Source organism: Drosophila willistoni (assembly GCF_018902025.1).
Source record: "Drosophila willistoni isolate 14030-0811.24 chromosome XL unlocalized genomic scaffold, UCI_dwil_1.1 Seg142, whole genome shotgun sequence".
In the NCBI taxonomy this organism is placed as follows: Eukaryota; Metazoa; Arthropoda; class Insecta; order Diptera; family Drosophilidae; genus Drosophila; species Drosophila willistoni.
Genome location: NW_025814053.1, coordinates 2594959 through 2606841, shown reverse-complemented (window position 1 = coordinate 2606841; position 11883 = coordinate 2594959). Strand labels below are relative to the sequence as shown.

At 34.9% G+C, this 11883-nt stretch overlaps 2 protein-coding genes across 2 annotated transcripts; both read right to left on the bottom strand.

The window, feature by feature from the left end:
* Positions 1 to 1585: 1585 nt before the first annotated feature.
* Positions 1586 to 3331, bottom strand: LOC6652927 (odorant receptor 13a). The gene is made up of 6 exons (XM_002075370.2): positions 2961 to 3331; positions 2351 to 2806; positions 2198 to 2297; positions 2020 to 2127; positions 1768 to 1956; positions 1586 to 1700 (listed from the first exon to the last, which is right to left on the bottom strand). The coding sequence occupies exons 1-6, from the start codon at positions 3329 to 3331 to the stop codon at positions 1629 to 1631; spliced, it is 1296 nt and encodes a 431-aa protein (XP_002075406.1). The 3' UTR covers positions 1586 to 1628.
* A 2358-nt stretch (positions 3332 to 5689) lies between these two features.
* Positions 5690 to 11816, bottom strand: LOC6652926 (uncharacterized protein DDB_G0271670). Its single transcript, XM_002075369.4, has 5 exons — positions 11696 to 11816; positions 8879 to 9719; positions 7509 to 7617; positions 7206 to 7370; positions 5690 to 6380 (listed from the first exon to the last, which is right to left on the bottom strand). Exons 2-5 carry the CDS (start codon positions 9560 to 9562, stop codon positions 6316 to 6318), a joined length of 1023 nt encoding a protein of 340 aa, XP_002075405.1. The 5' UTR covers positions 9563 to 9719; positions 11696 to 11816; the 3' UTR covers positions 5690 to 6315.
* Positions 11817 to 11883: the final 67 nt, after the last annotated feature.

The following is an 11883-nucleotide window of genomic DNA, read 5'->3' as shown; positions in this document are numbered from 1 at the left end:
TAAAGAGCCACCCGATGAAACCTTCTGTGGCTTTGCTTTTTGAGTGTACTTTTGCTAATGCCATGTTTATTTTATGTTTTTCATCGAATTTAATCATCGTCCAAGTCTGGATAGATTTTAAATATACTTAACAAAAAAAAAAAGGGTTAAAGAATGCAAAAGCCAAATCCATTTGAAAATTTAAATCCATTTACATTTACAGTTACAGGCAGTGTTTAAATTGCTGTAGTCGAATTAGCAAAAGTCATAAATTTTGTGCTATTCACTGCTGTGACTGTTTAGCAAATATGAAAACAAATACTTTGTGTTGCTTTTACTTCCGAAAAAAACCGAAATTTTCTGAATACGGATTTTTGCTGTTGCTTTTGCTTCGACTTTTCATAGTTTCCGAAGCAGAAGCAACAGCACACAGCAAAACTGTTGACAGTTTTCGCAGTTTTCAAACCCTGGTTACAGGTGTTTATTGTATTAGTATGTACATATATTCCAATGTAAACTCAAACTCACTCGTTGCCTCAAATAGCAGACACTCTTTCGGATAGAAACTATCGCATTTTCTTAGTATATTTTGAAGATTCTTTCAGAAGTTTTTCATTATAGTCAAGCCTTGCAGCACAAAAAAAGTCATAAAGTTCTATCATAAGACACACCATGTCTTTAACACTAAAACTAGTTGGGAATTGCAACTAAATGAAGTGATAAAATATTGGCTTTTCATTAACGACATTGACAAAATCAGTAAAATAAAATAATAGTTTACATACAAAAAATAAATTAATCAGAGATGTTAGGTAAATTGATTTGACTAAATCTCAAACTGTATCTCTAATCAACTCTCGTTAATTGAAAACTGCGGTTTTTTGAACCTCTTAATAATTCAAACTTATCAAAAGTATGAAGTGTGTTAGACCTTTTGGATTTGGGAATCCCCTGAAAATGTCTTTATTGTGTGGTTGCATGTTACGCATAAAACTTGGGCTCATTTTGTCGCACGTTTCCGCACGAATCGCTTAGTTGGTATATAGCTTAAAGATTTGTATTATATGTATATGGATCATGAAGAACCATCAACGGTATCAGCAGTTGACATCAGAAGAGTTTGTTTATAAGACGATTTTTCCTCTCTCATGATCACTAACCAATGGCGCATTTTAATGTTTAACACATACGAATCAAAAACTCTACGATGAAGGAGGGTGAAGAATTATTTCAAAATGCTTCAAAGTAAAATCATATAAATGAGTAGTTTTAAAAAATTAATTAATTTTCATTATGAAAATTTAAAACATTAGCAGTTCATTAAAAACACTTGATAAATCGTAGTAATATTTATTTTCTCTCAAAACTTTCGAACCATTTAATATATCAAACACTCAATACTTCGCAATATTTTAAGAGTCCCTCAAATTTCGAATTAACGTATATATAAAAATAGTTTTATAGGAAAAAAAATAGCTCCTACAAGGAGTGCTGGCAATAATAGTCATTTCATATTATGGCTAAAGGATCTAAAAAGCTAATGTTATATTCAAACTTAAATAACAGAATTGAATTCTTCCAAAATGATGAAAATATGTGTCTCAGATGGCATCATAAACGTTCCTCTAACAATGTTTCCCTTTTAATCTTTAGTTATTTGGACTATTATCATAGTAGAGTGATCGTAATAATGTGAAATAGCTCATTGATGTGCTCAGTATCTAGGGGATTAAGGATATAGGTTAGTAGCGTACAAAAAGTATAAAACAATCTGTAGATCAAACGAACCGCCGTGAAACTCTGAAGTGATAATGTTGAAAATTTAAAAGCTGTTATTCGTACAGGACGTTGGCTGCACAATATCATAAATTGCAAATTCGTGCGAAACTCCTTGTTGGTTGGTGAGCACAAGGAGGATTGCGTTTTGCTTGTACTTTCCCAATGACAAGCATAAAGATGCCATGCCGTGATAGTAGACTAAAATGGATGGATCCAAAGAGACGGATTAGAGCATACAACTCGATTGGACTTGAAACTTACGTGTTGAATCAACGTGTCGCCATTGCCACAAAGTATATAAAGCTGAGATAGACACGACGATATATAGACAATGAACTTTACATAGTCGCCAATGAACATGTTTTTACCCTAACGTACAAATAGGCAAACTAAGTATAGAAACGGATCTTCATTTTGACTCCGGATCAAGACTACTTACAGTAATTATTTGAAAGCCCACCATGCATATTAAAAGGGATGAGATTAATAGATTTACCAGTAATATGGGATTAAAAAAGTCCTCCAAACGTTTGGCAAAACTAGGGATAAAAGTTCTTTAATCTAGTCGATCAATCCCACTAACTATTCTTACCAAATAAGTCTATTATGCTGTTTGGCAATTTGCTGCAACTCTTGTATTTGCCAACGGTGATGATGATCCTTGACATATTCTTGCTGGAATTTTAAATCACTTGTGACCATCAACTGATCGATACGCTCATGGAGCAAACGAAATTGTCCACATGTATAGGTGATGAAGAAACCAAAAATTGAGTCCTCGGCAAACAATGTGGTGACCACACAAATGCCAGCGTATGAGGTGAACAGATAGGTAAGGATATACTTGATCCAATTTGAGTATGGATTAAATGGGAATTGCATTTTATAGGGGAACGGTTTCACCTCTGCATCCAGACCCACAATAAGGAATAGTTCCACCAATGGCAGGACACAGTACATAAGTATCAGGCAAGATAGAAGACCCGTCATAATACTAAATGTAGTCATACGTTTACGGCAATCTCGTGAGATATTGAAGTGAGCGTTGCTATCCAAATGAAGAAAAAGAATAAATAATAACGAATAAAGGAGAGAAAATGTTAAGTATACACAGGATAATAAACTTGTCTATCGATTTTAAGGTCGAAAAGATCAAAGTCCCCATGGAAACCATGAGGATATTATTTTTGCCTGCCACTTACTCTGGTATCCAAATATCATGGGCAAATTGTTTTATAATCTTTCGAAATTTGTCCTGATTTAGACGCAAATGCAACAATCTCACAAAATTCAAGGCTCCCATAAATGTTGTGCAGCAATTCTCCGTTGTCATTATGATATCACCGAAATGATTGATCAAAAATCCAGTCTGAAAGCAAATCGTTATGCACACGGATATAATCACATACCACGCCCACATTGAATAAGCCATGGCAAAAATGGACCGTTGAAATGAAAACCGATTTTGATTATGCCCAGGAACTGCCAATGGCCAGGACCCGTTCATCTTTAGCCAGATACATTGGACGGGAATTCGAAATCTAACATCCCGATATGGCTGTGGATCGAACATTATTGCGTCTATTCAAGTATGCGGAATCGCAACCAGGACTTTTATAGCTGCTCAGCTTAGTCATGATGTTCAGAAATTAAGCATCAAACATTTTAAAAGAGAATTTTATATGAGTTGAAAATTGGCCCTTTTCGATGTGACGGCATTTCATGCGGTGGGACTATTTTGATTATGGTGCACATGTCCGGCCGGTGTCTCGACTAATTTATGTTTGTTTTCCACTCGATTTACCCCTGTTTATTCTGTGGTATGTGTTATTATTATTGTTGTTGGTATTGGTTGTCGTTTCCAGAAACCTGTGCAAGTAAGTCAACGCCCACCCAAGTGGGGGAACTTTCCTGAACCAAGCTGGGATAGTCTTAAATTCTGTGAATTGAAAGCAAAGATTTGAATTATTCCCGAGTTACTTAGAGACAGGAGGAATGGAAAGAAACTTGAGTCTACACCTTAAGTTAGGGTAAACATAAGGTATTGACTTTCCTCAACTCGTCACTTATTTCTCTAGAAATAATTTCTCTCAATTTCCACCAAAAGAAATTGATTATCCATACTTGTGTATAAGTTATTTTTGCTTATCTTGTCCGTCCTACCTTGGAGTATACATAAATTTTGTCACCTTGGCCTAGGCATGAGAGCAGTTTTTGCTATCTGTTCTTCGCAATTATAGTAATTCCTATTCTAGAAGTCTTCTTTTTGTTAACCGTAGAATTAAGCTTGATGTTAATTTAAGACTCGCCTATTGATCCAGGTTAATTGATCAGTATGATGTAGTCATCCTTTTATCCCTTTTACTCCAAGTTGTTGTTCTCCTAACGATGCCTTGCATAAATCTTTTAGGGTCCTCTGCTATGATTATAATCGCCAATATCCTTTCGTCCTTCTGTCTTCTGTTCGTTTACTTTGAACAGCTATCCTATCCAATTCAGTTAATATGATAATATAATGATCTGTTTGTCTGGTTCTTTTTCATGCGATATACGGCTACACCCCTCGGTCGGTCGGAGGGGGGATGGCCAGGTATCTGCCTGTGATCGCGAGTAAGACGCTCTGTCCTGGTGTTCGCAAAAGGTGCAAGTGAGTTCTCCAGAACTACCTATATTTTATAAACAATATATATAGGTCTATGTCATCATTTGCCGATGTTGCCCATCAACAATAACATTTTTGTCCACCTTTTTTCTTACCTTTTTGTGAATGAGACCAAAACAAACAATTAAACCAAAACGACTCGTTAATGTGTTTACGATTTTCACTATTTTTCCACAATTTTTATTTGAAAGCAATTTAATGTAATCGTAAGTGGCTCACTTTACGAGCAAGCCCTTAGAATGAAATTTATTTTTATTATCTGATATAATACATTTTTTTAATTAGCTAAACTTGTGTATTTTTTGTTTGTTTCTTTTTGTTTTGATCGAAAGAGTACACGCACTCGAAAATTTCCTACAGAAATGTGCCTAAATGGTTTGCTTGTTTCCTTCGATATTGAAATTTGAAATCAAAATGGAAAAGGATACAGCGGACCAAATTTATTTTCGATTTCCTAGAAGAAGAACAACAATTTTGTTACAGTTTTGATTCAGTCTCAAATGGCATTGCACAATAATAACGAATCACACATTGGTCTGAATTAAACTATTGCAAAAGATGGTAAGTAAAGCTTGTTACTTTGAACGTCTTAGCTAATGTAACTTTCGAGCGCGTATACCCTCTCCCTTTTCAATAGTTACAGCTTAAATAACGCGCACACACAAACCATAGAACAGAAGGGAAAACAAAATAAACGTTTGTGTCTATATTCATTTGCCTTTTTAGTTGAGGAGTATTTCTATGCAAGGACAAGGAGAACGTGAACAAAATGTTTCATATTGTTCATAAGGAAGGTTAAATATGATTATTTATTTTGTATCGGCTTTAAGTTAGACCACTTCACAGATATTATTTTAAAACTTAACAAAAAAACACTTAAATTCTAATTAATTATATAAGTATTTACAGAAAAAATCTTCTTGGCTATTGATGAAATATATATGTAAATGGCTTTCTCTGGACTCAATATGTATTTTGACAATTTCAATTATTTGTTCACATAACTAAATTGCGCACAACCACGCACACTACACACCACATTACATCATCAGAGATGCGTGTGTGTACGTGTTTGTGTGTGAATTGTACATTTTGTTGGAATCCAGCACAAACAGAAATGAGTTATCTATATTTCGTAGGCATGTGTACTTTTCGCTTTCCTAATTTTTACAATTTGATTATTAATTGAATAAATATTTCATTTTTTCTAAATAAGTTTACATTTTTGTTTTCTTTTTGTTTTTTGTTTTGTGGGGATTGCTAAAAATATGTTTTTGTATATTACATGTTGTATATTTGCAGTCTAGCAACATTAATACAGCATAGGTTTTTGTTTTTTGTTGTTGTTTTTCTTTTTTCTCTTTGCATTTTGCGCTTGCTTACAAATTCTCTTGTGTGTATATATAAAATATATTTTTGTATAATGTATTTACATGCATATCAACGAATAGGCTAGTTTTGTATTTGTTTACTTTTACTTTTGTGTTAAATTGTAAAAGACCTGCATGAATAATTAGTTGAATTTTATATTGTGCATCGGTATCCTTCTCCAATCTCTTAAATGAATCGTCCTTTCCTCCTCCTCCATTGAGTCAACCAAACCGAAGAGGAATAAAGTTTTTGGCCAAGAAATAATCTCATCTTAATTGCTGTTCGCGATCATAGATCCCATATCTAGATGATATCGGTACATTCATTCGGCATTACAACAAAAAATCAATTAACTGCACTGCCTACAGTTGTAGCTTCATCTAATCACTTCATGCAGGACTTCAGTTTGTTTTGTTTTATAGTATTCAAATTCTGTTGACTGCACACAAAGTTTTATAATGTGTAGAACTTCATTCAGTATTATTATTATTTAAGTTAATGTATATATGTAACTACATGCCTAGTTACAGAATGCAGCAAGTTGTTGAACAGCAACGCCCAGAACCTCCTTTGCTCTTTTGTCTTTGATCTGAACTCGATAAAGAGGATCGAGAAAAGGATGAAATAAAAATATAAACATTAATAAAAAGATTTTATTGAAAATCTTAAATTATATCATTTAATATCTTCCTGTCGTAATTTCAGAGAAATCAGTCTGAGGATGACGAAATCTATGCCTTTCTTGCCCAATCGTAATGTAAATAGGTACATACATATATACAACAGGATCTCGATTTGGAGCACTTCGATTTGTGTTTAACATATTTTTTTGTTTTTAGTTGTCAAATAATTTAAACCGTTTGTCTGTCCGATTTGTCTCGCTTTAAATTCTTAAAGTACATATTTAAATTTTTATAATCCTTTAAAAAATAGAATTTTTCTCAAGTCAAAAACGAATTAGATATGTATACAGTGGACACTCGGTTAACGAACGCCTTAGATGACGAACATTTCGGATAGCTAGCACATTTTGTTACAAAGTTTCGGATAACGATCAACAAAAATGGTGAAAACCATATTTGCATGTACAATTTCTGTCTGTGTCAGGCAATGAAAACCTATTAAAAAATTCATTATCCTTTTCCAAACTTTCGTCTAAAAGACATTTAGTTTCTTGAACAATATATTATACGTTTCATTTTAGTTTTAATAAAAGCTGAATTTCAAATATGTATCTTGGTGAATATTTCAGTTCTTGGAAAGTCTTGAGTTAACTTAAGCTTAACGAACAAAATGCTGGATCAAATTGTGTTTATTAACCGAGGGTCCACTGTATATTGCATCTTGCGTCACTTTAAGCAAAACTCTGGTGTTCCCTAGATATCTGTGCATGGGTTCAGACATAATAACTCACCTTGTGAATTCGGTTCTGGCAAATTATCACGCGGCACTAAATGCATAACAGTCGTTTTGCCCAACGGAAGTCCCAGTGCGCCTAAAGTTACATTACAATGAAGGAAACGCCCCTGATAGATTAAACGTAGAATTTCGGCTTTAGAGACAGCTTCACGTGCCCAATCTGTGCGTGAGAAAAATGGGTTTAGTATAGAACTCTAATAACATGGATAGAAAACAAAGTCTGCTAGTCTGGTAGCCTGCTTGTTTGTTGTATAGGCCCATGATACTGTCATAAGTATAAGTTTATATTATTTCTTACCTTCTGGCCAATTATCAAATACTGTTTGCGCAATGTCACCAGCTGAATCTGATGGATTGAATAGGAATTCCTTTGTTTTACCAGTAACGAGTATTAATCGTAGGTTGATCTGCAATCAAACATTGAAAAATTAATTAAATATAAAGGAGATTTTAACTGTGCTACATATATGTGTCTAGCAAACAGTATATTTTGGTCCGAACTGTGCAACGCATGAAAGGAATAATCTCCGACAATATAAAGTATATATATATATATTCTTGTTCATCATGTCTGTTCGTCCGTCTAGATCAACTCAAAATACCCAGAAATTATCCATGTGGGCTTCTCGTCTAAGTCACTAATAGTGACTTTTATAAATAACTTTGTTACATTTTACGCGATTCTTATTAAAATTAATATGTATTAGTCAAATACACTTATTAATGATTGTGCCAAATTTCTTCAAAATCGGGTTACTATAACATATAGCTCTCATAGAAACGAAAAACAGAGCCTAAGTTAGGCTAAGTGTAGCCAGTTTTTTAGGGAAATTTGAGTTATCAGACAAAATGTTTTTTTTCGGTTAGAGTAACAGAAAGACTTGCAAGGGCATAAACTGTGCCGCAGTGTTTTTGTTATAAATTAATTTGACGAATCAACGTCAAAGTGTGATGTCCAAAATGTACATATATAAGTATGTACATATATAGTGCACAGTGAACTTGACATTTTTGCAGAGATTGCGACCTTGTCGGTTATGCTTATAGTCGAAAGCTTTAATTCAAGGTTTCTGAGCACGGAAGGACACATTGTGTGTCAATTATCGCCCTTCAGACTACTCTACTTGGCTTAAAGGGGTAGAGTCACTACTCTAGGGAAGGAGCCGGTGGGGCCTATTGAGTAATAAACATCAGAATGCATCTATGTATGTACTTTTAATAGGGTCGGCCACCACTCTTGTATGCCTGACTCTCATTCCATTATCCTAATTATCTGTCATGTTTTTGGAATTACTGAGTAAATGGTGCATTGAATATTTAAAATGCAGCCGACCCGTTTAAAGGGCCATGGCGTCACATGTATGTACACATTTGCGAGGGTTGCGCAATGAGCACATACATATATGGAATAGAATTGCTTAAAGTTCAAGGAACCAAAGCGCAGCAATATCAACAACATTTTCGAAATAATTATTATTATTTATTTTTCCCATTCAGAGAATAAATGCACCCGATAAGAACTTGAGTTTCTGTTTAAAGTAGGAAGTCGTCACAAGATATGGAATGGTCTTATCTTTTGTAACTTTGATACATTTGGTGGGGAGGGGGGATTACCAAGAAAAGGAAATTAAGTTTATATGCTAATGGTAATTATCTCTCTATACTTACTTTATCAGACGGTATGGGTCGATGCGTCTTTTGCGTAGTTAGTGTTACATTAGTTTTAATATCAGTGCAACATGATGATGATGACGACGACGATGATGATGACGATGATGATGTGGTAGCGGCTGCTGCTGACTCGGAAAGAGAACTTCCTCCTCCTCCTCCTCCTACCACCGTATTCCCTGTGGTCGAGGTCGCAGTAGAGCCCGATAAATTTCCCAATTGCGAAATTGGCTGGGCTTGCAATTGCTGACCTTGCTGCTGCTGCTGCTGATGTCGATTGGAAAACGGCTGCTTCTGTAGCAGTGCGGAATAAGATTGGCGCTGCTGTTGCTGATGATGCACTGCTGCTATTGTGGCAGAGGCATTTGCAGAAACTGACTGTGGCATGGGCGGCGTTTGAACTTTTTTGCCGCCTCCTCGGTCGTTAGCTGATAGTGAGGTTCCGATTCCGATTCCGCTTCCCGATCCGGCGGCTGCCGCCCCATATGATACTGAGGAGGCGCTCGATGCGCTCGATGACACGGAGTGCGAGCGTTTGGCAATTAACGGCTGCTGCTTCTGTTGACTGGCCACAATGGCCGTGGTAGTATGTTGATGATGATGGTGGTGATGATGATGATGTTGTTGCTGTTGCAATTCAGCCGTTGGTGTTGTTGGCGTTTCAATGGACGACGTGGATGACATGATACCAGCCAGTTTTTTGTTTTTACAGGTTCTTTTTTTTCCTCTCTTTTGTAATTCAATTCGATTTTCTTCTTCTTGAAAACTAGCTCGTTCTCACACGCTGCACGGCACGCACACAAGGAGAGCTCCTTTTTAAAAGCGCTTACTCAACATTGTTCTTGGGGTTAAACAAAAAGAAAAGAAAAGAGTAAATCAAACTTCAAGTTAAATCATTTTTAGAAGGCTTTGCCTATATACATATAGTGAGTCAGTCTTTTCCAATTTGAACTTAAATCTGATTGTTAAGCAGAAATCTTTAAGCACATTATCCTATCACACATTTTTGAATTATGAATTTTCCATTTCCTGAAATTGTATAGTTCTCCTTTTGGATCATAAACTTTTCTTATTGGCACTGGACTAATGAAAAGTTTTCTTTTAAACCAATTCAACAACCTTGTTGTAACATTGCTAAGAGGGATAGCTTTAGCAACAATTAAAGACCAAACTTCCAAATTGGTTAAATTGTTTGAATTCTTCAGTTTTGTAGATACTTTTGTAGCTAATTGGAATTCTCCTTTTAACTTCTCAAAGTGTGTACAAAGGAAAAATAATGAAACAGAAAATATAATGCACATTGCATTTCTTTGAATTCATTATGTGTGTGTGTGTGTGTGTGTGTGTGTGTGTGTGTGTGTGTGTGTGTGTGTGTGTGTGTGTGTGTGTGTGTGTGTGTGTGTGAATGACGAAATTCCACAATTAAAAACCCATGGGGGGCTATTGGCGAAGGTCACTAGGCAAGTGTGCCTTGTGCCTTGTTTAGGCCGCTTATACAAGACATTTTTTTTTTTTTGTAGGCAAATTTTACCATGAAGCTGACGTTCTTACTGCGTGTTTTGGATTGGTTGATTACCTCCCCTCGCTAACGCTCGATGCACCAACAAATGTTAGCCAAGACTCTTTCTGTACATTTTATTACCTAATTTTGTTTTTCTGTTTTGTTTTTTTGTTTTATTAATGCCCAAGTTTCACATTTTGTCATTGAGCTATTAAAATAGTGGACTTTTAACTCTTCTCAATATGTTCATACATATGTAATATGTAATGAAAATTTGTTGCATCGTAACAATTGCTCTTTATTTTCGTCGAGACATTAAAATAATAATTGTTTTTTGTGTTCTTGTTGTTTTTTTTTTGTGTTTATGGGAAATTTTGTTTAATTTAATTTTTTTCACTGACTGACACTCACTGGGCGATACGCAGCTACAGCTGTTTTTTTTTTTTTGTTTTGTTGCTCTTTGTTTTTTTTTTGGGGGTTTTTTTGTTGGCACAGTTAGTAATGGATGTTTATGGTTGTTACAATTGTTAATGCGTGTGCATATCTACATATGTATATATTTATAACGTATACATATGTTTAGCAACATAAATATTGTTACAATTTATCCACTGGCTGGCTGTTTGCCTATTTTTTTTGTTGAGTCGCGTAACAGCAGCACCAGCAAAATCCATGACTAGTTATTGTCCTCTCTCTTTCACTCTCTCGTTCTCTCGCTCTCTCTTTTTCACACACACGCACATATGTATGTATATATATATATATACAAATCGAAATCTTTCTCGCTGTCTATCTCTATCTCACGTTTTTTTTATTCTCCACATTGCTAGGCAACAATGACAACACCGTTAGTTTCGATTTAGAAATAATTCCAATATGAATGCAACACAACATGTATTTTTGATTAATTACGAGTATTGTATTGCATCCTGTACGAATAGTTACAGAAGATGAATTTTGAATTTAGATTAGCCCACATATATGCACATGTATACATAAACATATATACGTAGTACATATATTTACAACATGTACTATGTACTTGTAGTAATTGTTTGTACTTTAGAATAATGTACACACAGTGCTTTTACATTTTTATATACATCAACACATATGTAAATATGTATGTGAACGTATACATATATACGAATGTGCCAGGGATCGCGCATGCACATAAACAGCTTGCTATGAATTTCTCAGGTTTTTTTCTCTTTGCCTATACATATGTATTTGGATGCAACAAAAACAGAAAAAAAACTACAGAACTAGAGTGCTTCAACAATGGATTTACTCTGTATTGCAGATTTTTTATTTACTTCACATTCGACACACGTCTGTATTATTTGCAGAACTTTTATTTTTTACACACAACAAAGATTTATAGCAATTTCTCCCACTGCATCGAGCAAACATGACAAGTGTACACACATAAAAAAAGTTAATATGTATACATATGTGTACACATTAGGGTTACATGTGTCGATATGTTATCGGCTATCGGGAC